The sequence below is a fragment of the Leptonychotes weddellii genome, chromosome X (genome assembly GCF_054177405.1).
Source record: "Leptonychotes weddellii isolate Sample4059 chromosome X, ASM5417740v2, whole genome shotgun sequence".
Classification (NCBI taxonomy): Eukaryota; Metazoa; Chordata; class Mammalia; order Carnivora; family Phocidae; genus Leptonychotes; species Leptonychotes weddellii.
The window spans coordinates 25,623,581-25,650,467 of record NC_138385.1 but is presented as its reverse complement, the minus strand read 5'-3'; the positions used below and the strand labels follow the sequence as shown (position 1 = coordinate 25,650,467).

At 50.9% G+C, this 26,887-nt stretch overlaps 1 protein-coding gene and 1 long non-coding RNA gene across 8 annotated transcripts in view; both read right to left on the bottom strand.

Annotated features, from left to right (window-relative positions):
• Positions 1-4,353: 4,353 nt before the first annotated feature.
• The window catches only part of SEPTIN6 (septin 6), a 64,127-nt gene continuing 41,593 nt past the window's right edge, over positions 4,354-26,887 (bottom strand). For 4 of the 7 annotated variants that reach the window (XM_031037012.2, XM_081808327.1, XM_081808326.1 and 1 more), the window contains exons 6-10: positions 23,046-23,142; positions 19,622-19,790; positions 15,633-15,765; positions 13,994-14,184; positions 5,538-7,358 (exon numbers count right to left, since the gene is read on the bottom strand). In XM_031037012.2, coding sequence (XP_030892872.1) covers positions 7,334-7,358; positions 13,994-14,184; positions 15,633-15,765; positions 19,622-19,790; positions 23,046-23,142 — 615 coding nt within the window. In that variant the 3' untranslated portion in view covers positions 5,538-7,333. Of the gene's footprint in view, positions 5,341-5,537; positions 7,359-7,907; positions 8,595-11,682; positions 11,727-13,993; positions 14,185-15,632; positions 15,766-19,621; positions 19,791-23,045; positions 23,143-26,887 lie in introns of those variants that run through there. The other 3 variants (XM_081808325.1, XM_081808324.1, XM_081808323.1) reach the window with 3 other exon arrangements.
• Positions 11,737-13,987, bottom strand: LOC145717791 (uncharacterized). Its single transcript, XR_014141211.1, has 3 exons — positions 13,656-13,987; positions 12,947-13,437; positions 11,737-12,835 (listed from the first exon to the last, which is right to left on the bottom strand). It is a non-coding gene; the product is annotated as an uncharacterized LOC145717791 (long non-coding RNA).

Below are 26,887 nucleotides of genomic sequence, written 5' to 3'. Positions count from 1 at the left end.
GGCGCCTGGGTGGCTCAGTTGGTTAAGCGACTGCCTTCGGCTCAGGTCATGATCCTGGAGTCCCTGGATCGAGTCCCACATCGGGCTCCCTGCTCGGCAGGGAGTCTGCTTCTCCCTCTGACCCTCCCCCCTCTCATGTGCTCTCTCTCATTCTCTCTCTCTCAAATAAATAAATAAAATCTTTAAAAAAAAAAAAAGATTCTCTCTCTCCCTCTCCACCTGCCCTTCCCCCCTCTCTAAAATATATATATGTCAAAAAAGACAAAGAAAGATTCTATATAAAAGGAGAATAAAGAGGACACAATGGGTGATCCTAGACCAAATCCTATATGGCAAGAAAAAAATGTTATAAAGCATGTTTTTCAATAGATAAAGGTGTTGTAAAAATGTTAAATTTACCAAAGTTGATAACTGTGGTTATGTAAGAGAATATCCTTATTATTAGGAAATGCCCACTGGAATATTTAGGGGTGAAGAGCCATGATACATGTAAATTACCTTCAAATGGTTCAGAAAAAATATGTATAGTTATCTATAGATCTATATCTGTATACACAGAGCACACAATGGTAAAGCAAATGGGGCAAAATGTTTTCAACTGGTAAATCTGAGTCAAGAGTATATGGGATATACTTTATAGTATTCTCATAAATTAATTCCAAAATTAAATGTTTGAAAACTGCAATAGCTCCCTACATTGCTATAGAATCTCAATCTCGATACCTCTTAATTACCTTTTGTTGTGTGGCCAGCTCTTTACAGGGCTCTCTGAAGGGCTATAAATGATGTTCTTACCCTTTGGAAGCTTGACATCTCTTGAGGAGGGAAGTCTCTCAAACAAGAGGCAGAAAAGATTATAAAAGTTCAACTAAGAAGTTTGAAAATGGAGAAGAGCTCAGGATACGTGGATGGGATCAAGAAAGACTTCAAGGAGAAGGTGGGAGCTGAGCCTCGAAAGCAGGATTTAAATCAGTAGAGGATATTTCAGACAAAGTCAACAAATAGCTTGTGTAATTCCAGGAGAGGCTTGTGCAGACTGGTGAGCTGAGATGAAGACTGGGTAGTAGGAAGGACTGGAACATTGGGTTGAGTAGATAAGATGCAGGCAGTCCGTAAGTTCCGCAAGAGCAGTGTCTACCTAGATCGCATGCAACAATATCCCCCATAGCATAGGGCACAGGGCCAAACCCAAGGGAGGACTTCAATATATCCTTATTATTGGTTTGAGGACAAGTAATTTAAGCCCCAAACCAAGATAAGGAATTTGGCCCCAAGTCTATACATAACAGATAGATGTATAATTTTTTTATAGGTATTGAGCCCAGGGCAGGTACCTTCTAAAGCCCAAGCCAAAGGAGCTAAGAGGTAGCACAGGGTCTGGATAGAGACCCAGGTTAAGGTAGCACCTGGTGGCAAAACCACTGTGAGGTACTACTGTCTGATGCACAACGCTTTCCAGGGCGACCCGCATTTTAAAAGAAGGGCTTTGGAAGAAAGCTGTGCTTTTAGCAAAGGGATGAATCTCCCCAAGTCGGGGCATTTCGGATAGGAGAGGATACTGCTTAACCTCAGTGCTTCCAGCTGGGGCCCTGGCTGCTAGGCTATTTTGAGGGTTTTAGAGGCCCGGTTCTCTCCCTAGAAGCAGTTGGCATTGTCACCTGCTCAACAATGTCCCAGGAGCAGGCCCTCATTGCCCCAACAGGCCCCTGTCCCTGCGTCCATGCTCTAGCAGAACTGTATGCAAAATTTCCCCCACTAACTTGCATTAAGTCTTCAGCCATTTGTCTTCATTTCTGATTTCTTGTTTCTTTTTAAGATTTTATTTATTTATTTGAGAGGGAGAGAGCACAAGCAGGGAGAGTAGGAGAGGGAGAAGCAGGCTCCCCACGGAGCAGGGAGCCCAATGCAGGGACTCCATCCCAGGACCCCGGGATCATGACCTGAGCCGAAGGCAGACGCTTAACCGACTGAGCCACTCACTCGCCCCTATTTCTGATTTCTTTTAACTGGTCAGTTTCTTCTAACACCTTTAGGTTCAGTGATACACCAACCAGCACTAAAATGCGTTAGAGGTGGGGTCGGCAAACTATGGCTCACAGGCCAAATCTGCTCCCCTGTCTGCATTTTTTTTTTTAGATTTTATTTATTTATTTATTTTTCTTTTTTAATTAATCAATTAATTAATTTTTTGATGTAGTGTTCCATGATTTATTGTTTGCGTATAACACCCAGTGCTCCATTCAATACGTGCCCTCCTTAATACCCATCACCAGGCTAACCCATCCCCCACCCCCCTCTCCTCTAGAACCCTCAGTTTGTTTCTCAGAGTCCGTAGTCTCTCATGGTTCATCTCCCCCTCCGATTTCACCCCTTCATTTTTCCCTTCCTGCTATCTTTTTTTTTTCTTAACATGTATTGCATTATTTGTTTCAGAGGTACAGATCTGTGATTCAACAGTCTTACACAATTCACAGCACTCACCATAGCACATACCCTCCCCAATGTCCATCACCCAGCCACCCCATCCCTCCCACCCCCCCACCACTCCAGCAACCCTCAGTTTGTTTCCTGAGATTAAGATTTTATTTATTTATTTGATAGAGAGAGAAACAGAGATCATGACCTGAGCCAAAGGCAGACGCTTAACGACTGAGCCACCCAGGCACCACCCCCCCACCTGCATTTGTAAGGCCCTCATGCTAAGAACGCTTTTTACATTTTCTGATGGTTGAAAAAAATTCGAAAGAATAATAATTTAGGACATAGGAAAATGAAATTCACGTGTGAATTTCAAATTTCAGTATCTATAAATAAAGTTTTATTGGCACACAGCCACGCTCATCCTTTCACATAGGATCTATTGGCTGCTTCTGTGCTAGAGTGAACAGTTGCAGAGGCCCCATTGCCTGCGAAGCCTAAAATAACTTACCATCTGGTCCTTTAGAGAAAACGTTTGCTGACCCCTGGCCTACAACAATGGTTGTCAATATGGGACGATTTTGCCCTCCAGGAGGCATTTGGCAATGTCTGGAGACATTTTTGGTTAGCACAGCTTGGGGGGAGGGAGGGTGCTAAACACACTACAAAGCCTAGGACAGCCCCTACGACAGAGAACTCTCTGGCCTCAAATGTCAGGAGTGCTGGGGTTGAGAAACCCTGGATTAGAGAAGCTTAAGGTACTTCGAGTAAAGGGAAAACTCCATCCTTAATAAGGGGTGTGGTTTATTGAACAACCAGGTGGTTAATTTACATTAGCTCACGTAGCTTTCACAATAACCCTGCAAGGCAATTACTTCTATTCTCCTTTTACAGACAAGTTTTTTTTTTAAAGATTTTATTTATTTATTTGACAGAGAGACACAGCGAGAGAGGGAACACAAGCAGGGGGAGGGGGAGAGGGAGAGGGAGAAGCAGGCTTCCCGCCGAGCCAGGAGCCAGACGTGGGGCTCGATCCCAGGACCCTGGGATCATGACCTGAGCCGAAGGCAGATGCTTAACGACTGAGCCACCCAGGCGTCCCTTACAGACAAGTTTTTAACCCAACTTGCCCCACAGCACACACGGACGGCAAGTGTGTCGGGCTCCAGCGCCTGTATTTTTCCACCGCTGCTGCTCAGTGACGTCACAAGCGAGCGTGTCTCTCTCTCTCTCTCTCTCTCTCTCTCTCTCTCTCTGCTGCCCTCTAGTGTGTGAGCTGCGCAAACGCAGGACAGTGTCGTTTCCTCCGGTACCGAGAGGATGCGGACGCTTCTCCGGTCTCCGGGTCTCCAGCCTCTGGCCAATCGGGAAATGAAACCGGGGAAAGAAAACCCTACCTCGACCGCAACCGGAATTGTAGAAAGTTGACCCTTCTCCCCTCTTGCCCACTTTAATGCTGGGGGCAACAGGAGGAGGCTTCCCTCCCTGGTAGACCCAGGACATAAAGTCCTACATGCTATCTATAGAATGCTTTTCGAGTCATAAAGCACCGCCATATTCATGAATTTCCAGAAGGCGTGCGGTGCAGAGTTCTTTTCCTTCAGGAATTAAAACTCACCAGAATCTTGTTCTGTAGAATCTGGCACTCCACTTCCTCCACCTTTTATCCTAGATGATAATCAGCTCAATGCATCAGTTAAATCCATGCTAATGAAGGAAAAGTAGAGGACTTCCTGCCCACCCCCACCCCGACCCTTAAGAATTGCTGGCCCAAATGGGGAGAGGGGGGCACAGCAGCCCACCTATGAAGATTGTATATGGGCTTGCCTCCCCGGAGCCGCTAGCAGTCACCCACTTGGAAGGCAGCTACCCCCTCCTAGGGCAAACCGTGGTGGAACGCATCATCTAATGATTTAAGATCAGATCACACGGCCATTGAGCATTTCTTTGAATTTTATTGAAAATTGACATGGACATTAGAAAGGTATCGAGCTAAACAGTGCTGGTTTTGGGATGTTTCTCCTGGCGAATGAAAACCCCAGAGGGGTGGTGACTGGTCACACTTTTGAGCAAAAAGAACAAAGGAGAAGAAAGGAAAAACACACAGAGATTCTGGAAAACATGCAAAGAGGCTCTCTCTGGAGACGCCAGACAGTGGAATGGCAATGTAGGGATATACAGGAATGAGCACGCTCACATGGTATTTTGATGTGAGTTAAGCCAATGAATTCAAGGCAGATTTATCAACACGAAAGCTCTCCTCGCAGATCCCAGGTTGAGCAAAAACCTCTCTCAAAACCCCAACTGGCCCTGGAGGGTTGAATGGAGTAATTTTGCTCTTCCTAAGCTTAAACCCCCTCCTGTCTCTCCCTTCTCCACCTGAGTGTGAGTGGATCCATTTTCCCCCTTGCTGGGGAGGAGGGGAGGAGGGTTCTGCAGAAGGCCTGTGAATGCTGAAGAGAGAACTGTCCCTTGACTTTCTCTTCCATATTCAGAAATGTTTAATAGTGGCCATCGACAGTCAACCCACTGGACCGGAGAATTGGTGTTTAAAAAGGAAAACCGGGAAACTTGCAAACAGCACTTCCACACCCACGGCTGAGGTCTCCTGCCCCAGTCACTTACACTTGGGTGAGTCATCCTGCAGTTGTCTCTCTGTGGTTACATTTGGTCCATTCTCCAGGTTCTTTTCCTGCCTTGGTTAGGTTAGGACAGGACATTTCCATTTAGAATACCATGTAAGCCAGGAGAGAGCTTCTTGCCTGGACACAGGGACACGTGAACACGTGTGGAGCGTGTGGTGTGTGTTATGCGCACAGTTTGAGGGGAGAAGGGGATTGGTTGGTTTCTGGTTTGAGACAATATAATGGCAGTCTTCTCCTTTAGACTTAGTGCAGCTGCTGAAGACAAGATTAAAAAAAGCTGGAGAGGGAGAGAGAAAGAGAAAACATGGAATTAGCCAAAGAAAAAGGACATTCAAAGTAAGACAAGGCAAGGGGAGTGGGCAGCGGGAGGCAGCACAGATTATACTTGGAGAAGACAGGTTAGAAAGGGGGTCACCGAGAGACCGCAACCACCGGGAAATCTGCTGAGAAGATTTGAAGAACACCACACACCGGTTTGAAGCTTCTTGTTTTAATAAAAAAACAAAAACAAAAAAAAACCCAACCACATGTGAATGCCAAATGATTAAAACCCAAACCCAAACCAAAAGTGATCTGCACCGCAGCGAGGAAAAGCAAACTTCTTGGCTTAAGAGAAATGGGGTGTGTGTGTGTGTGTGTGTGTGATCACATGTGGGGATTTTTCAAGAAAGCCATTCCATTCCAGTCTGGGAAAATAAAAGCGCAGACCATTTCTAATGACTGGATTTGTTTCACCAGAAGGTAACAAAGTACTTAGGGTATTTAAAAAAAATAGTAACAATTGTATTAATTACAAAGCCTCTTCACTGAAGGGGAAAAAAAAAAATCTTTCTGTCTACCGTGAGAAAAGCTATCCAGTAAAAGAACTATTTTAATCCTTTTAGCTAACTTTCTAAAGGCCTTCTGTTCCCTCGCAGGTTAGATTCTTTTTTTGTTTACCAAACTTCCTTGATTACAAGGATCTTGTAAGGCACCTGTTCAACACTCGTGTGCCTGGGCCCCAGTCCAGACTTCCAGGAAAGCTGACCAGCCGACGGGCACTGTCAGCAGAAACACTCAGCTCAGGAGCTGGCCTGGAGTCCTCTGCTTTGCCCGGCCCTACCCACTCCATCCTCAGGTAGTTTTCTATGGGGGCAGGGGGAACCCTCAAAGGCCCTGTAATAATGCTAACTGTTCGTTTTCTCTGGACATCAAAAGACCTTGGTCTCCAGCAACATAGAGGAGCAGGATGAATCCATTTGTGACAGGGAGCCGGGGTCAGGAGACACGGAATTTCGCCTGGGACATCGGGGCCAGTCCCTCGACTTCTCCGGGTCTCCATTTCCTTTGGGTCCTATCTGTTAGACGGACCAAAATTTCTCCCTGGCCCCGACATTCCTGCCTAGTCCTGGAAGTTCTCCCCAGGGCTGGCTGGAGGTCTACTACTTTTGAAGTTTTCAGAGCTCCTCAGGCCTCAAGTAGTTAATGTATAAACAAATGCAAATGAGAGCCCCCCCCATTTGTGAGGCAAATGATAACCCCCGGGGAAATGGTGACCGGCTGGTTGTTTCAGTCTGAGATTCTTGGGAAAGAGCCATAAAACTGGACACCGAGACATCACAGCTGCAGATGAGATGCCTTTCCCAAGGAGACTCGACAGCCCTAATTTAGGATCTCTCTGAGCTCCTGGCGGAGTGTCCAGTTTTTGTTTGTTTTGTTTTGAACCTCCAAGCATGGGGTCTCCTAAAACGCTCCCCTATGAGACTTGGATTTTTCTCAAGAAACTAGTGTATACTCCATACCTGCCTCTGGTCACTAACCAGTGACTCACCCAACAGCACACATCAAAACTGCGCTCTCGCTCTGCCGACAAGAACATAGAAAGTGTGTGCGTAGGTTCGCTTGTTTCTTCTACTTTTCGCTTCCTATTATTTATGATCTCGTAGGGAAGAGAGGAAAGCCCCTCCCCATTCTCAACACCTCAAAAAGCCCTGAAAATTTGGCATAGCCTGGTTTAACTGTGTGTTTTGGGGGAAAAAATAGGTGATCAAGAAAAAAAACAAAACAAAACAAAACAAAAAGTAAAGAAGAAGAAGGTCATGATCGGTGCCAGGGGACTCTGGAGGCAGAACTCAGAAGAAGAGATGGGACTCAAAGTGGAAGTACATGGCAGGGGCGGGGGTGGGGGCTGCTGCCTGGCGCCCCCCCCCAACAAAGGAAAGCTGTCAGTTAAAATAGGAACCTTGGCTTAAAAGGCTAAATGGAGTCCAGTCCAGCTGTAGCGGGGGATACTATTCAGTACACAGCCATGGATTACTGCAAAGGAAGGGCAGAGAAACGGCGCGTTAGCCACAGATCATTGCCACGTGACCTTCAGCTCTCTCTCTCTCTCTCTCTCTCTCTTGCTGGCCGAACACCAAAGGCCGCTGTACCTGATGGCCCTGACAGTGGAGGGCTCTCTACTTCAAAGGGGTTCCCAAAGCCACTATCAGATGGGCCCGTTATAAAAATTGGGGCTGGAATATGTTTTAAATATCACATCGTTAGACTGGAGATAAAGTCAGGGGCCTTCCAAGACACAACACCTCTTCTCTCCTCCCCAGCTGATGGTCTCACCTCTTCTTATGGGGGGACACATGCGAAATACAGATTAAAACTCATCCCCTGCACCAAATAAACGGACTGGAAGACTCATCAGAGCAAAGCTGAAAACATTGTTTCTTTGACCACGCAGTTTGGCAGTTTCCAGCATGAACCTGCGACTGGGCCTGCCTGAGTGGGATGGTGTGGAGCCCTAAGGGAGATTACAGAGATACTGAGACACCTCAGAAGAATTCCAGAAGTCTATCATTGAAGACACTAGGCTGGTAATAACATTCAGGTTTATTCTCCCTTCTGCATTTGTGGGGTACCCAGAATTATAGAGAGCAGAAATTTATGCTATTTTCTTCAGCAGTCATGTTTTCTGGAAAGGGCTTGGTGTCAATAAACTCATTCTGGATTTTTAACACAACTTGAGTGCACTTACTTGGAGCAACTCAAAACAGGAAAGGGCTGGGCTGAGAGGCCAGAAGAAAAAGGCACCAGAGGATCTCCTCTTGGAGCCCTCTCAGAAGGGGCCATGGCTGCTGTTGGGGCTTGGGGGGGCAGTGGTCAGGGAAGCCCAGTGCATGGGGACTAACTGGGACTAACTGGGACTAACTGGCATTTACCCAGGCATGGTGGAGGCAAATACTTCAGGGAAACAAGCAGCAATCAGAATTCGAACAGGGAAGCTGGTGGTGGAGAATAGCAGATGAGAGTGGCTGGCGGGGGTGGGGGTGGGGGGAACGACTGGGATGCAGGAGGCATCGCCATTTCCGAGCCACGTGACTGCTGGCTTCTTGACCAGAGGCCAGACGCCATCCTCAGACTCCCAGGCTTCTATAAACTTTGGCAGGAAGAGAGGGGAGGGCATGGGTTGTGTGTCCCCTCAGGCGTGTTAAGGGGGAATTAGAGAAAGGGAGGCCCAGCTCTGTTGCGCAGGAAAAGGGTGTCTACAGGAAGCCCAAACTGAAAATGAAAAGAGAAGTTGGGTTAATGAATGGATGGATTAATGTATAACAACAACAACAACAACAAAGGTTAGAAGAAAATTGTCGTGATGACTAATGGATAAATGAGAATATAGCTATGTTAGAATAAGGTCTTACTGCATTGGCTTCTGGGAACATGCTTTCTCTCTCACGCACCCCCACACCCCTCTGAGTGGCAGGAGAGTGGCATTAGCTAAGCAAAATAATTACCAACAGCCACAAGAATACTTTCTCTCTTTCTAACTACTAGGTCCTAACGCCACCCCTGCCACCCAGACACCGTACGGGAGTCCGGTCAGCAAATCTCCAGGGGGCCTCAGGCCACTGGGTAGAGCGCCAGGCTCTCGGCCATGGATTGCCTTGTCCCATAGGGAAAGCAGAGGAGGTGGAGGTTTCTCCTCAGGTAGACTTGAGCAGCCCCAGTCAGCTAACTGGTACCCTGGGGCAAGATTGTTTCAGAAGTATCTGGAGATGGTTGAGGGGTCTGCAATAGGGTCCAGACCACGGTTACCTGAAAACCTGAACTACGGCAATCTATTATGGGCATACATTTATCTCATTAAATCAAGGCTAGTATTAGACATCTGGGAGGGCTGTTACAAGCACATGCATACGGGAGTTATGTTTGTACAGTCCCTTCCTCAGAGCGAATACATCCACACAGCTCTTCACACACGCACCTCCTCTCTCTCTCTCTCTCTCTCTCTCATAGCCATTTACATCAGGAATTAGGAGTTCTGCACTCCTGTTCCCGCTCTGCCACTAACTGACTGTGTGAGCCTTGGTAAGTCTCTGAAATCCCCCACTCCTCCATTCGCTCATCTGGCAAACTGAAGATTATTCCTTTCTTCTCTACCTCACAGGATTGTTGTAAGGTGAAAATAATATGTTGTCCGGAGAAAGGCATTAAAAATATTGAAAAGTATTAAAATGCCACACGAACGCTCACCTCTTATTCTAGTCTTTGTCTACTTGCCCCGGGAAGATAGACCTAAACAACGTGGCGACGGCCTATGTTCTGGGCTGCGTGGGAAGGCGGACATATTTTGATACGTGTATCCTGTCCGCATACTGTGCGCACACACACACATGCCCCCCACGGGCCGAGGGGCCAGTCACTTTGGGGAGGGGACAGGCTGCCTTTGTGGCTTTCAGATCCCCTGGAGCCAAGGCCTCCCTCCCTTATTTGGCGTGGAACCGCTCTTGCGGTCCGGCTCGGGAGAAGCCTGCCAAGAAAAGCCAATCTTCTCGGGCTTGGGGTGGGCTGTTCCCGCTGGTTGCCAATTGCCTCTCACTTGTACAGCATGGCTTTAATTATAGTTTTGCCAGAAATCATTTTCGTAATGGCTACTAACAATGATTTACTCGGGGAAACCTGAACCAGATTGTGTCAGGCCATGTGCACTAACCGGAGTCAACTGAAATCGAACCCACCAGGATTCATCTTTCCTGCGGTCCTCACTGAAAACGGGGGAACACATGAACGGAGCCCCTAAAGGCGTGGGACACTCTGCTAGAGGCACGAGAGCCACGGTGGTGGACAGACACTCTAGGAGTACAAGGTCTTCCCAAAGAGAGATCTGCAGTTTAATTCCTGTCAACTAACAGGGGCTCCAAGACTTGCCTTTAAGCGAGACAATCAATCATGGCATTGTTCTTTTAGGGTTGTTTCCTTTGGCCCAATTTCAGGGGCCTTACGTTTCAGAAGCCTCTGTGGACTTCCTCTCGGAGATTTGCTGGAAAGGAGGCTGTTTTGCCGGCTGCCCGAAGTCCCCAGAACAACAGCTGCAGCAATCGTTTGGCGACTATCAGCAGGCTCTCCATTTAAATCATAAACTACAGTGGGGAGTGGGGAGTGGGGAGTGGGGAGAAGCCTTCTCAATACTGTATGTTCCCTGATCCAAACGAAGCAAGTGTAAAAGGCATTTATGAGACACCCGGGGTATTCGGAACACTGACGAGAGGTGTGGTGTTAACGAATTGTTCATTTTGTAGGTGTGGTAATAGTGGTGGTGTGCTTACGGGTTTTTTAAGAGTCATTATCTCTTAGAGATACCTGCTACAGTATTGACAGATGAAATGATACGGCTTTTGCTTTACAATAATCCAGCAGGTTTGGGATAACAGATGAGATGGCGCTGGCCATATGTTGAGAGTTGCCTGGGGGCTGGGTTGTTGGGCACATGGGGCTGCATTATACTCTCTTCTCTCTTGCTCCTGTTTGGAAGTTTCTATGGTAAAGTTTAAAAAATAGCAATAAGCTTAATTATGTGAAACATACTTATGTTCCCTCCCTACTCACTGAGTCTAGAAAAATAGATACAAGGGGCTTAATCATTGCTATAATCAACCTATAAACTACATGATGCGAAGGACTGCATTATTCACTCCGCAGACGTAACAGCCCTCAGGAATCCATGCTACCGAAGGTTACCTGCTTCCTTTCTTACCAAAGGTGTTCATGAAGCTGGTCTTTGTAGAATGAAATGTAAGGAAATCTCTATCCTATTTGAAATCTCTTCATTTTCTTCTACTTTTATTGTAGTTTTTTTTCAGGGGGGGCACACAGCCAAAGGAAATTTGAGAACCTGAACCCCTCAGATAAAAAACAGCCACCAGAGGGAAATAGAGAAGCAAGTTTCCGTTGACTTGGAACATTCCCGAACCTGGGGGTCAACGCCAACTGTGACATTACAGGACAGACTAGCGAGCCCAGTGATTTCCCTCATCATTACCCGTTAGTTAATTTTGAGAGCAACGATTAGGGCACTTTTGAGAAAAAAAGAACGGCCAAAGTGACACCTCAGCGACTGATCACAGGATCCACCTATGCTACTCAGCTGTTCCGGCGGCAAGTCCGAAAACACTCCACTTGTCACCACACAGGCAAACATTCCGCATGTACACGGGAGACTGCAACAACTGCTTCTTAATACTGTCGGTCGCAAGAGCTAGGACAGTGAAGCAGCTTCTTTCGTGACTGGGTGTGTTGGGCGGGGAGCAGGATTTGGGGAGATGTGTTCTAGAAGCCACCGCCAGTTCTATTTCGAGTTAATAAAGCTTACCAGGACCTGGGTCTCATGCAGCATGCAGCAAACAGCAGAGTTAACTGTAAAACAGTAAGAGCTGATGAAGGTGGAGTGAGCTTGAGGAGAAATCCAACATTACGAGTTGACACAAACGATGAGGGGTAAAGCGATCAAAGGAAGTGAGGAAGAGTGGGGGCGGGGGAGAGGGAGGGCGGGCTGCTAGGGACCCCTGAAACACCGGTACTCTTTCTTAACCTCTGCAGAGACATGTCTCCCTACATAGGGTCTTCTGCCTGGAGCGGGGCCGGGGGGGGCGGGTGATCAGTCCATGTGAGACCACTAGCAGAGAGAGCCTGGTCTGGGAGGAACTTCCACTGAACATCCGAACAGGGGATATTTATAGTTTAGTGTCAGTGGGGTCCAAACAAAGGAATCTCCTGGGGCGCCTGGGTGGCTCAGTCGTTAAGCGTCTGCCTTCGGCTCAGGTCATGAATCCGGGGTCCTGGGATCGAGCCCCGCATCGGGCTCCCTGTTCAACGGGAAGCCTGCTTCTCCCTCTCCCACTCCCCCTGCTTGTGTTCCCTCTCTCGCTGTGTCTCTCTCTGTCAAATAAATAAATAAAATCTTTTTAAAAAAAAGTTAAAAAAAAAAAACCCACAAAGGAATCTCCTAATTCCTGCAAGCAGGCTGCGAGGCTGCCCCAGGGATGGAGTTAACAAATACCCCAGGCCAGGGAGGCAGCAGGTTAGAGCTAGAAAACAAATTTAGTTCTTTCTGATCTTAAAAGCAGGAACCCATTCCTGCTGGTGTGACTCACACACGATGCCAGATCAGTTAATATAGGGTGTGTCCAAAGAGGCCTTTTTTTCTGGCTGGTTAACCTTTATCCATCAGGTAACACCAAAATAAGTTCATTAGTCAGTGAATCTGACACAGAGTGTGGTGACTCAGTAACAAAAATCTCTGGGCTCATGGGTGAAAATGTTCAAATTACACTTTTGAATAGCTGGATGGCGAAATCGAGTGCTTTCAAATAGTAACTATTTTACTGTTGTACCGAAGTCACGGTCTTATTCCTAAGTGATCAGCCAGGCACGGAGGAAAGGAAGAGGCTCCCTCCTTCTGGCAGAGAGCCTATAGTTGAGTCAGGAGCAAGTCGCTAAGAACCGAAGGCAAAGACCGTGGACACCTTTCGGATCCTCGGGCCCCTTTGGTAAGGACATGGCCCAGCACTCCCTGTGAGGGTTCCCTGTGTCACACTGCACAAGCAATAGGAGCACAGGGATAGGTCCCACTGGACATCCTCTCCTCTCCTCTGACTCCGGGATGAGGAACGGGGAGCTCGGGCCGGCAAAGCCTGGAGTCGGTTCAAGGTTATGGGTCCGCAGGTCCGCACGTAAGCAAGAGCCCATAACCTTACCAGGGGAGATGGACAGACTCTGCTTGAGCATGGGGCGCGTGGAGTCTACTAGCATCTGGGGGCTCCCCACCAAGTTCTCGGCATCCTGGGCCAGGAACAACGAAGCGGCCAAGAGGGAGGGATGGCACAGAGTGGGAGACCCGGACTGGGCTGCAGCCTTCAGTAAAAGCAGTTAAACTGCTGGCTGCAGCTAAGTGCGAATGGGGTTGGGGAGCTACGGGCATGGGGAGGGGAACACCTCAGACACAAGGATGAACAAGCAGGCCTGTAAGCCAGATCAGCGCCAACTTCTCGGGGGAGAAAGAGGGTGCCCAGAGGCTTCTGCTAGGGCACACTCTCCCCTCTACCCTCTAGCTGTCCTTCTCCTTCACCTCTTTCTTTTTTTTTTTTTTTTAAGATTTTATTTATTTATTTGACAGAGAGAGACAGCGAGAGAGGGAACACAAGCAGGGGGAGTGGGAGAGGGAGAAGCAGGCCCCTGGCTGAGCAGGGAGCCCGATGCGGGACTCGATCCCAGGACCCCGGGACCACGACCTGAGCCGAAGGCAGACGCCCAACCGACTGAGCCACCCAGGCGCCCCTCCTTCACCTCTTTCTTACACCTCCGCAGATCTCATGGTTTCCTCCTTTCTTTCTCCCCTCCCACGTTCCGTTTGCCTCTCTTCTGCCTCTCCCTCTCTTCCTACCTGGAGCTTGCAAGTCTTTCCCAAGCAGCCGAGCGGAGGGGCCGGGCTCCCGGGACCACAGCCCCCCGCACCACTCTCAGTTCCCCAAACTCAGGGGACACAGAGACCAGTTATAGGGACCCAAACACAAAACGCACCTGTCAGCCCACAGCTCACCTCTGGCCCCCAGCCCCACTAGTCTCCGGGCCCTGTGCTGAGGGGACGAGAAAGAAGCCACAACCCAGAGCCGCCTACCACTTACTTTTTCTTCTCTTTGTCCCTTTTCAGGGTCTGTGAGCCTCCAGCTTGGGAGCCCTGGGACTGGAGCAGCTCAGCTGCCGTCTTTCTCTGTTTGAAGGCGTTCACTTCATCGTCCAGGGATTTCTTCTTATCCTCCAGCTTCTTCTTCTCATCCTGGTGTAGTTTCTTCAGACGGTCAAACTTCTCGTGTAGCTGGCAGGGAAGCACAGGGAGTCTGAGGAGAGGCCCCCTGGGGAGCTCCTCCTTGAGGAGCCGAGCCCAGGGCAGGTGGGGACCGGCAGGACCCGGGCACCTGAGGAGACATTTCTGCCAGGGACTGCTAGGATGGCACCGTGTTCGGGGTGGGTCCCTTTCCTGCCACTTCACCTCCACGTTTCTGCTCTCGAATGTGGTCAGGGACTGTTATTAATGAATGTTAATTAATAATTAGTATCAAGAACCATTTCTGTTATTATTGGTATCTTATGAGGAAACAGAAGGTCAGAGAAGTGAAGGAATTTGCCCAAAGTTAATCCATGCTTCGGAGGATTATACAGTGAGATCACCCAATATGAGAGGGGGCCCCTGTCTTTCCTTACCCCCTCTGGTCAAGGAGGATCACCATGGGTTGCAGAGAAAACTTCAGCAGTGCCAAAGCTGGTCAAAGAAAATACTTGTCCTCAGACATGGAAGGAGATGAAAGGATTTTATAAAACGGACTGAGTGTAGAGACCTCAGCTTTGACCAAGGGGAGACTCAGCTAGCCCTGAACAGAACCAGACACCCAAAGGAGAATGGTAAGAAGGTTCCGGCATACCACTGTGCTAACAAACCAGAACGTGATAAAGTACCCTGAATACTAAGCAGAACAAGCATAACCTCACTTTCTTTTGAGGGTTCTAGAGAGAATTTAGGATTCCATAGCACTCGAAACATATCACGGAGGAGGGCAGGTCTCCGGCTCTCACAGGTATTTGGGACGGCCACTTAGTGAGGGCTGGTGGACGACAGGCTTGCCGTGTAGACCAGCTTCTACTAGCCCCCTGGGGTAGGGTGGTGGAAGCTGTGGCCATCCGTTGCTCTAACCTGGCTCTTGTTCGTTGGCCTTTCACTCATTTATCTTTGAGATCCCCTCACGTCTCCTCCAAAAGTAGTGGGTGACATTTTTCTTTTTGAAAAGTGAAACTGAAAAAAAAAAAATCAACGTCCACACCATGGACTTAGGTCTTGATTCTTGAGCAGTGCTGCCCAATAGAACTTTCTGCGGTGACGGAAATATTCTAGAGCTGTGCTGTCCAATATGGTAGCCACTAATCGCAGGAGGACTGAGCATTTGAAATGTGGCTGATGCGACCGAGGAACTGAGTTTTAAATTTTATTTCATTTTAATCCGTGTAAGTGCAAATAGACACATGTGGCTAGTGGCTGCAGTATGGGAGGGCGCGGCTCTAGAGAATTACGTAACATGGAATGAGAACACATCCCGGCCTTGGCGGATGAGGGATCAAGAAGACACCGGTCTCATATCGTCCTCGGTGCCAGACAAGGCAGGGCTGCTGATGCTGGGCCCCATTCCTGCCCGGAAGCTTCGAGGCTCCCGCTGGCTGTGTCCAAGCTCAGCCCCCTCTTCCTGCCTGCTGGGCAGTCAGGGTCACACTTACCTCTTTCTCTGCCTCTTTAAGTTCAGCTTCTTTCTCTTTGACTCTCTGGACAAACATCTGTCTCATCTCCTCTTCTTTTTTCTGGAGCTCGCCCAGGAACTCATTCCTTTTGGCCTCATAGGTCTCCTGTAAGCTGCGAATACGGTCAGGTTAATTCCCCTGCCTTTGGAATGGCTCCTCGTCAATGAAAACTGGCCCCAGTGATCCTCCCTGGGTCTCCCGATCCCCCCTCTCCCCAATTCTGGGAGAGGTGCCAAAACAGAACCACAAAGCTGCAGGCAGCCGGCCTGGCATGTGACAGCAGGATCACGGGCTGCTTGCAGGGGCTGGGGCAGCCCTGAGGAACTGACAAGATACTTGGAACTGGAAGTGACTCAGAGCATCTGTTTCTCTGCCCTGGTTATACAGATGAAGAAAGAGGGCCAGAGAGGTGAGGTGATTTGCTCAAGACCACATGGCTAGATAGGGGCGAGCCAGGGACCAGAAGCTGGATCTCTTGTCTCTTAATCTGGGTCCTTCCTCTGCACTGGGCTCCCAGGTCCTGGCTCTGAAACTGACCACATTAGTGAACTATTTCAAAAAACACTCGGTGAGACTCCATCGTGTGCTAGACACAGGACGAAGCGACACTCTGCTAGTCATTCAACATCTAGAGCCAACAGCCACTGGGCCCACCATCAAGGAACTCATGGTCTACTGGGAGATGCCCGGGCCAAGCCTCCGCACCCCCAGCCTCAGTTTTAAAGCAACAGGGGTCAGCCTAGTGACGAAGAGGAGGAATCATGCTCCGAAGAGGGCAGCAGGTGGAAGGGCACATGTGGAGAGAGGATGATGTACTTGGGGAGCCACGCATAGTCCAACATGGCCGGAGAAGGCGGTGGAAGCTGTGGAGTAGAGGGAGGCGAGGTTCCCGAGTCCGGCAGAAGAGAGTGGGTTCTGGAAGTCGTATTACCTGCTTGGTCATTTATCTGCTGCAGGGTTTCAAGCAGGAGGACTGACTTCACGCAATTTGAAAATGAGAAAGACCACTCAGGCTGTTGCGTGAAGGACAGACTTCCCAACAATCCAAATAAGAAGTGATGGGATCGCTCAGTCCCACAAGAAAGCCAGAAAAAAGAAAGAGATCTCGCCATTTGCCACCATCTGGATGGAGCCGGGGGGGTGTAAGGCTAAGTGATGGAAGCCAGCCAGAGAAAGACAAATGCCACGTGATTTCACTCATATGTGCAATTTAAGAAGCAAAACAAACGAACCAAGAGAAAGGAGAGACAAACAAACAAACAAACAAACAAACAAACAAAAAAACCAGACTCCTAATACAGAGAATAAACCGTGAGTGGTTGCTGGGAGCGGGGGTGGGGGGGAGTTGGGAGGAGGTGGGTGTGGGATGGAGGAAATAGGATAAAAAAGAAACGATGGGATCTAAATGTTAAGGGCTGGTAGGGATGGAGGATTTGGGGGAACTTAAGGAACAGCGAGGGAAGCAGAACTCCTAGGACTTGGAAGGACTTAAAATAATTCGGGTGTTTGGGCTCGGGCAACCCGGTGGACGGTGGACCCATGAAGTGCAGCAGGGAACACTGGGAAAGGGGTGTGTTTACGAGGGAAAAAGATGAACTGAAGCTCAGACAGCTGCATTTGGAGGTACGTCCTCCATGGGACGTCTGAGTGAGAATATCTGGTCAGCAGTTGGAGCAATGGGTTTGGAGCTCAAAAGTACGATTTTGGCGGGGGACTCATCCCTTTCTAGGTGTAAGTAGGGCTGATCGTAGAAAGAATCTGCCACCAAGAGAACACAGAGGCCCTAGGAAGGAACCCTGGGGCACACCAACATTTAAAGGCGTGAGCTGAGGAAAAGGAGCCTGCCGGTGTTGGCCAGAAGGAGTGACGAGAGAGAGAAGGACCCGACCCAGCCAGGCCAGTGCGAGAAGAGCCAAAGGCAGAGAGAATTTCAGGAAAGAGGCGGTGGGGAGGAATATCGAACGATGCATTGAAATAAGAAAAGATGGGACTCAGAGGCCCCATCATAACTGGCCATGAGCATGTGATTGTTGACCTAGGAGAGAGGCATTTCGGAGGCGCGGTAGGGGCAGAAGCCAGTAAATACAAACCACTCTTCCTCTTTCCCACCAGAGCCAAACTTCCTTTTTTTTTTTTTTTTTTAAAGATTTTTATTTATTTATTTGACAGAGAGTTAGCGAGAGCAGGAACACAAGCAGGGGGAGTGGGAGAGGGAGAAGCAGGCTTCCTGCCAAGCAGGGAGCCCGATGTGGGACTCGATCCCAGGATCCTGGGATCATGACCTGAGCCGAAGGCAGACGCTCAACGACTGAGCCACCCAGGTGCCCAGAGCCAAACTTCTTGAAAGGGCAGGGGGTGGTGACGAGGAGGAGTTAAGGGAGTGTTTCTTTGGGATGAGCATGTTTGCCTGCAATGTGGAAAGGAGCCCGGGCAGAGGGCGAAGACTCGGGTTACAGGTGTTCAGGATGGAGTGGGAGGACGGGAGGGGACTAGAGAGGAGCAGGCAGACCCACACCTCCTCCTCCACAGATGCAGATTGAAGCTGTGGGAGAGGGACGCCGGGTGGCTCAGTTAAGCATCTGCCGTTGGCTCAGGTCGTGATCCCAGGGTCCTGGGATCGAGTCCCACATCGGGCTCCCTGCTCCGCGGGAAGCCTGCTTCTCCCTCTGCCTCTGCCCCTTCCCCTCCCCCTGCTTGTGTTGGCTCTCTCCCTCTCTCTCTGACAAATAAATAAATAAGTCTTTAAAAAACAAATAAAGGGGCGCCTGGGTGGCTCAGTCGTTAAGCGTCTGCCTTCGGCTCAGGTCATGATCCCAGGGTCCTGGGACAAAGCCCCGCATCGGGCTCCCTGCTCATCGGGAAGCCTGCTTCTCCCTCTCCCACTCCCCCTGCTTGTGTCCCCTCTCTCGCTGTGTCTCTCTCTCTGTCAGAATAAATAAATAAAATGTTAAAAAAAAAAAAAAAGATTAAAAAATAAAAATAAAAAACAAATAAAGCCGTGGGAGGGGAAGGAGAGAAAACTGAGAGAGGGCCCACCAGAGAGGTAAGCACAACTTCCTCCGTCCCCAGGAGCTCCGGCAGCCCCTGTCCCCGAAGGGGAGCGAGTCCCCCCTTCTGGAACGAGGCCTCCCTGCAAAACTGGCCACACTGTGCCCGCAGAGCCCAGCTTCGTCCTGGGAACAGACACTACGGGATCTCAGGGGCCATCTGACAGCCTTCTTGGCCCACAAGCGTCCCCCTCACTTCCTCAGTGAGGCCCGACACTTCCTGAGAGGGGCCTGAGCTGTAATAAAGGACACCACATGGTGATTTCAAGTGTGGGGCTCCTGTCCCGCATCACGTAGACAGATCGACGATGATACCTGGCCTCTGGCTCCTGTCGGCATAGTAAACTGCTTTCGACAACATTCCTCTTGTCTGAAAGCATCTCCGATTCTGATTTGGGAAGTATGCCAAGGATTATTAACAGCCCGCGGTCGAAACAAAACTTGCCCCTGAATGCAGACACTCAGGACAGCGCCTGAAGAGCCTGAAGGTCCCCGGCCCGTGCGCAATGACTGCTACCCGGTCCCGTCATCTGGGCTTGACAAGGGGAAGGAGGGGCAGCCGGGGTCTGAAGAAGACAGCGGGCCAGAGGACAGGCACGGCTGCCAGGCTGCGGGCCGAAGCCTCGGCTCAGGGGTCCCCTCCAGCACAGCTGACGGCAGCCGGCGCGCGCACGTGTGTGTGTGTGTGTGTGTGTGTGTGTGTGTGTGGCTGTGGGTGTGTGTGTGTGTGGCTGTGGGTGTGCGGCAGGGGTCCTCTGGCCGTCCTCCCTGGCCTGGCGCTCACCGAGCCCGCCCTGCCACCGCGGAGGGGGCGGCAAGTGCGAGGGGCAGGTGACAGCTCTGCGGCCCTCGGTCCCGGCACCCGGGTGTCGCCTCCCCGGGGGAGCTGGCCCGCGCAAGCCTTCCACAGTCACGGGGTACCTGAAGGGCTTGCTGTCGGGGTCGGTGTCCTTGAAGCCCATCTCCTCCAGCTTGCAGCGCCGGTACAGCTCGTAATGCCGGCTGTGGGTCTGCTCCCGGAGGTCCTCCATGTTCACCCGGATCAGCATCTCCCGCAGCTTCACGAAGTCGCAGTGGGCCTCGTTCTCGACTGCACGGCAGGGGAGGGGGGATCGAAAGCGCACTGAAAGGGAGGCCAGACGCGGCGGGAAAGGACGAATCGAGAGGCCGGATGCCGCACGGCCACGTGGCCCTTCCACCCGTGTATCTGGAGCCTGTGAATTTGCCTCCTGATTCACTTTTCCACGGAAAACGCATGCAGAAACTTACAAGGCTCACAGTAACGGAAAACTGCAAGACCATAAAAAAACATCTAAGAAGACATTCAGTAGCACCTCAACCCAAATGCGCCAGTCAGACCCTCCCGGGAATGTTTATTTGCTCCGCACCACACTTAGGCTCATGGCGAATGCGCCTTCAGCCGTCTGTCCAGTAAAGAGTCGTGGCATCTCTGCTCCCAGCATGGCGTGGGGCACCGGGAATTCAGAAACGACGTCATGGACTCTTGCCCTAAGGATCTTACAGCGGAGTGGAAGCAGAGAGGCAAACAGGCAAGTATAATACAATGCAAAAATGACCAAAATGGAGGTCCATGCGGTGCAAGCCCAGAAGAGGGGGGCCGAAGGTGCCCCAGCGGAGTGAAGGCTTCACCAGAGAGGCAACCCTTAAGATGACTCTTGAGGGAGGAATCAGAATTTATCAGGCAGATCAGGAAAGAGCCCATGCAAGGTCTCAGTAAGGTTAGGCAAGGTTACGTGGCTAGCAAGTTGCGGGTGGGATTGAAGTGCAGGCGAACTAAAGGAGAGGCAAAGGCTCTGAGCAGATGCCAAGTCTCCAAAGAATAAAAGGGAAGAACTAGGACATCTATAGAGGGCAGGGACCGAGAGGGCTGTGGACCAAGGTGTGGCTCGCCTGGATGGCAGGTCGTAGTTTCAAAGGAGGTGTTTTTTAGAGCATGGATAATGGCCTGGCAGCAGCAATGATGACCAGGACAAAGCGGACCCCACTTTCTGGCCTGAATGAACAACCCCCCCACCCCGTCAAAAGAGTACGGCAAAGGTCTGCATTTGGGGCAGTGGCCCAGAAGGACAGAAATAGAGACCAAATCATAGCAAAGTGGACTTCCAGTTGGAATACAACGCTGTGTGCCTCCAAGCATGGGTCCCCTGGGTTGTGGTGGGGGTGTCTGGCCTGACCATGTGGGGACAGTGGTGTCTGAGATGATGAACTGGCCTAGTCACCCTAGGTTCTGTCTTCCAGGGCCGGGAGAGGGGAGCGGGGGCAGGGAGGGGGTCTGGGATGACAGGGTGGGCCACAGTTGCAGCAGACTGCCTCGTGGCCATCAGAGTAACCTTTCCAAAGCTCAGATGGGCTCACATAACCCCTCTGCTTAAGACCCATTGCTTTGGGGCACCGGGCTGGCTCATTGGAAGAGTATGCAACCCTTGATCTTGGGGTCATGAGTTTGAGTCCCCGTACACTGGCTGTAGAGATTACTTAAGTAAGTGAAACTTTAAACAATTAAAAGAAAAAAGACCCATTGCCTTGGGAATAAAGCCCCTTGCTGCCATAGAACATAAGCTAATATTAAAAATCACATCAGTCAGGCAACTTCTCGGGACCAGCTCTTCCTCCAAGTCCGGACAGTGATCCCCGGTGGCTGGTCAGAAGGACTGACTCCAAGGTCACTCGAACAGAACAGTGAACTCCAACTTATACAAAAAAACCTTCAAAAACCCCTTTGTTGGTTAGGTGTGCACGATCTAAATTGGAGGAAGTCACTGGAACCACAGACTCATTCCCAGTTAGGACTATGGGTCCAGGAACCATTCACAAAACGTCCCTAGCAGAGCATCTCGGCCCCAGACGGCAGAGAAGACCAAAACCTAGCCCAGCTCCGATAAGCAGTCTTGTCCTACCTATGGAAAAATCCAGCGATCACTGGAGAGGCTCCGGCGTGCCAGCCTTATACGTGAGGTGGACAACTTCCCACCCACTTCCCGTTGTTTGCTCAATGGCAGCGATGAGCGTACAGTGAATCAGCCGCCCTCTCGCACACGGTGCCCCTCTAAGACCCAGCTTAGAGCTGAAGACTTGGAGGACAGATGCCTCGTCTGCCATGGCAGCGTCCCAGGCCTTGCCTTATCCACAGAACTGACTAGTTCCACGGGTAACTTACCACGGGTCAGGCAGACCACAAAAGGAAGTTTCCTGAGTGTATATACAACTGTTTTGAAATTGTGTAATAATTATATATATACAGAAATAAAGAAGAAAAACTGAATACCAATGTATCTACAACCCTATGAAATAATACCAGTACCTTGTGTCTCTACCTGGTCTTGAAACGAGACTTAACCACTATCCTGACTTTGGGCTTTATCGTTCTTCCTTTTACTTTATGGTTTCGCCACTTACGTACGAATTCCTAAAAAGACAGATCTTGTTCAGTGTTGTCTCCTTTGGGAATTCACATCAACGGAATCATACAGCATGCATTCTTTTTTTTTAAGATTTTATTTATTTATTTGCGAGAGAGAGAATGAGAGACAGAGAGCATGAGAGGGAAGAGGATCAGAGGGAGAAGCAGACCCCCCGCTGAGCAGGGAGCCCGATGCGGGAATCGATCCTGGGACTCCAGGATCATGACCTGAGCCGAAGGCAGTCGCTTAACCAACTGAGCCACCCAGGCGCCCTTTATTATTATTTTTTTTTAAGATTTCATTTATTTATTTGTGAGAGAGAGAGCACAAGACGGGGGAGAGTCAGAGGGAGAAGCAGACTCCCCGCCGAGCAGGGAGCCCGATGCGGGACTCGATCCCGAGACTCCAGGATCATGACCTGAGCCGAAGGCAGTCGCCCAACCAACTGAGCCACCCAGGCGCCCATACAGCATGCATCCTTTGATTTACTGAGCCCAATGTTATGTTTCTGAGATTCATTCCTGTACAAGTAACTATAATCCGTTCACTTTTGCCACTGTCTAGTATCCCATTAGATGAACATTTTGCAATTCATCCGATCTATTTTTGATGGTTATCTGGGTTGTCCGCTACTCATCTGCTATATTCTTGTACATCTCCTGGTGCCCTGGGGCACCCGGGGCCAATACCCATACTTTCTTGAACATTCCTTCTTACCTGGCTCCAAAAACATTCGCTTTTGCTTTAGGAATGCTTTCTCCATTGGAGACAAAGAGAGCTTGCTCCCAGCAGAGGATCCAGGGGTGGGGCCCAAGCTGCTGGGCGCCCAAGGCAAATGAGTACAGACCGGGGACAAGCTAGGGCCTGGTCACACAGCGGCTGGAGACAGGGAGAGGGGCCCCGTGTCCTGGAGACTCACTCACCCTGCACCGTGCCCCAAGGGTACTGCCGTGCCTTCATCATCTTGTTGCCTATCTTCAGCTCCTCTGTGCTGCCGATGACAGCGAACGGCAGGTGCGCCTGGAACAGAAGGCAAGCCGAGGCTCAGAGCAGAGCTCTGGGAGAAAGGCGCCGGCTCCAGGGCCTCGGGCCCATCACACTGCGGTAGGGTCCCTCCCTGTCGCCATCATCAAGAGGAATTTCTGAAGCTCTGCGCTGTGTGGGGCTGAGAGGCCCAGTCCAAGTTTCTGCTGTTCAGAAACTCTCAATGACGTGGCCAAACACACAGAGAACAGACGAAGATGGAAAATAAGCCGAATAATGAGCAGATACCCAGATGAGCGCGCTGTTCAGAATACACAGGTGCTGAGGGGGAAAGCCTTTGGAAGGTGGGTGAGTGGGATGAGGGGGGCTACGTGTGGGTAGAGAGGCTAAAGGATCGCTGCCCCCTCCCCCAAGTGTGAGAGCCCCGGGAGCCGCTATGTACTATAACCACACTGCTGACTGAGCTCTGCGCTCCTTGTTCTCATCCTTCCCTTGAAGCAAGAGCCCACGCGGAACTCTTGAGCCTAGAAGTCAAGTCCACAGGTATTTTCCCACATGCCCATAGCTGTGCTGGGTTGTTTTAAGTGCCATAAGGGAGACAAAAGAGGTAGAAGGCACACACTCCCTCACCCCCTAGGAGCTTACAGTCTTATTGGGAGCACCGGAATTACACGCGCGGAATCGTGTAAGACAGAACATGACCAAGGGCTCAGATGTAGGGTCCGGGGCTTGCACGTAGTAGGTACTTAATAAATACTCCTTGAATGGCAGCAGCAGGGCCATGAACACAGTAGAGAGGAAAGAAAGGCGAAGTACAAGCAGGGGTATGAGCGTGGTGCTGGCAGGGTCATGGGGGGCTAGGCCTGGCTGATGAAGGTTTTGGGCATCAGAGAAAAGGCAACTGCCTGCAGCTGGTAGTGGGGAGCTTGGGAAAGGCTTCCAGCACCCTGTGACCCCTGGCCAAGTGGAACCCGTGAATAAATACTGTTTACAAACCAGGTGATCCCGGGTGGGGCTCTACCCAAAAGGCCTTTCCCCAGACAAGGGCAAGTCCACCGGAGCAAGCTTTCTTCGCCCGCCAGGAGAAACAGGCCTCCGTCACAGATACTTGGACTCATTTGCTGACTCATCCATGCTCGCGGATTTACTGAGCCCCTACTGTGTGCTAGGCTTGTGTTCCCTCTCTCGCTGTGTCTCTCTCTGTCAAATAAATAAATAAAATCTTTAAAAAATAATAATAATAATATTGACTCTAAACAGAGGTCCAAGAGCCGGAGGGACAGAGGAGGGAGCAGCTCACTCCACAAAGTCAAAGCAGGCTTCACAGAGGAGGCGGCAGCTACTGCGCCAACAGTCGGGGTAGCTATGGAACAGGCATGAGCTGCAGTGACAGCCTATGCGGCTCGCGGGCTCTTTCCAGCAGCACAGTGAGTTAGGTATTCTTATCCCCATTATATAGACGAGGAAACTGAGGTCCAGTTGCCAGCAGGCACACAGCAGTGAGGGCCAGAGCTAGGGATGGAACCCGGGTCTCTCTGGCTTCAAAACCCGCCACCGGGCTGCCACGCTCACGCAGCGGGTCCGAGCAGCCGATGGGGTGAGCGCTCCAAACCCCCGGGGGCGACCCGCTTGCACAAGGCCAGATGATAAGAAGCGGTTGGATTCTGGCAAACCTACAGCAAATGTCTTTTGTTTGCTTAATCTGCGCGCTGATGTCACAGCCAGTCCTTCTTCCCCATTCTCTTTAGCACCTGCCCCCCAAGAATGTTCTTCAGAGTGGAAAGCCACAGGACTTAATCGGGAGCTCAGCTCCAGGACACCCACAAGTCCCCCGAGGCGCTTGGTCATCCCCCTGAGGTGGCTCTCGCATCACCCTCTGTTGGCCGCTCTCAGAGCATCACCTCAGCAACCGCCTCCACCCCTTCCCGCTCCACTCACTGTGCCTGAAGCGAGGACACAGGAAAGAGGAGGTTATGGGCATATGGAGGATGCGCCGGGCTGGCCGCCGGAAATGTTGCATCAGTCCTAGGAGGGGACTGAACGTGAGGGTCTTTGGGCGTGCGACACATGGGGCACGAGGGCCAGAGCCTCCCTGACCCCTGCCAGCCGGCTTTGTCGGAGGGACATCCCTCAGGCACGGTTCATTCCCACTCAGGACCCCAAGACACGTGGGGAACCTCAAATCCAGCCCTAAGCGCTTTCTGGGCAAATGCTGCCCCTCCTGCCGAGACCCAAGACTTCAGCCACGTGACACCAAAGAGCCAGAGGGCAGCGACGGCAGAGGGCTAGACGGAGGGACGAGGTGAGAAAGAGAACCTTCTGGCGCATCCCCGGCTCTCAGCTGAAAGTGATGGAGGAGGGCGTGTGAGGTGACCGGGGACTTCTCTGGGCTCGAGAGGAAAGGAGAAAAAAAACCCAAGAAGAGAATAAAGGCATTAAAAAAAAAACAAACCCGTTTTGTCTTTCCTTGGGCCCGTTAGATTTATCCCCACAAGCCACTGCTAGTTAGGATGACAGGGTCACTCGCCTCCCCTCTTCCTCACCGCGCTGTCATTCTGTCCCTGCCCGTGGTAAGGCACAGCGCCCGCCAGGGCTCCCGACACCTCCCGGCACACGCTTGGCACCTGGCATCAAAGTCTGTTCAGATAAGCATCGGCGAGCGGAATTTTTCTGGGTGCTGCCGAGCAGCTCTGGTTGGCTTCTCACGACAGCCCTATGGGGCGGTTCTCATTCACCCCATTCGCGATCTGGGGCAAACGACTAGCCCAGGTCCCTAACTCCTGGGCCCAAATCTTGCCAGGGAAGAGTAAGGCCACCGTGCTTTAGCTGCCGGGCCCTCCCAGCCACCCGCAGCCGCCAGCGCTCTGCCTCGTGGCTAAATGGCAAAAAGCCGTCTCCAGGTGTCATCCAAAAACGACAGCTCATGACACTGAATCGGGAGTGACAGTCATTTTGGGCAGGATATCGTGGGGCCGGACTTCGGCCCTCGTTCCGCTGCTCTGGAGAGACGGGCAGCTTTGACGACCAGGAGAGAGTCGAGCAGAGCAGGGAGATGGTACACCCTCCAAGCAACCACACTCCTGGGGGTGACACTTTGCAGGTGTGGGCCCAGGGAGGAGACTCTGATGGCGGCAGGACAGGGCTGCCCTGAAACACGGGTGGATGTGCCCCCCGACGTCAGATGTCCAGTCTCCGAAAACTCCAAGAGACACTCTCAAGCCTCCTCTTGGGAGTCTGTTCTCAGATTCACTACCTTTCCTCTCGTATCGACCTTAAATTCCTCTCAGTATAGGGGCGCCTGGGTGGCTCAGTCGGTTAAGCGGCTGCCTTCGGCTCAGGTCATGATCCTGGGGTCCCGGAATCGGGCCCCACGTCCAGCTCCCTGCTCAGCGGGGAGTCTGCTTCTCCCTCTCCCTCCGCCCTGCTACTCTGCCCGCTTGTGCTCTAAAATCTTCTTTTTAAATAAATAAAATCTTGGGGCGCCTGGGTGGCTCAGTCGTTAAGCGTCTGCCTTCGGCTCAGGTCACGGTCCCAGGGTCCTGGGATCGAGCCCCGCATCGGGCTCCCTGCTCAGCGGGAAGCCTGCTTCTCCCTCTCCCGCTCCCCCTGCTTGTGTTCCCTCTCGCTGTGTCTCTCTCTGTCAAATAATTAAATAAAAATCTTAAAAACAGGGCGCCTGGGTGGCTCAGTTGGTTAAGCGACTGCCTTCGGCTCAGGTCATGATCCTGGAGTCCCGGGATCGAGTCCCGCATCGGGCTCCCTGCTCGGCAGGGAGTCTGCT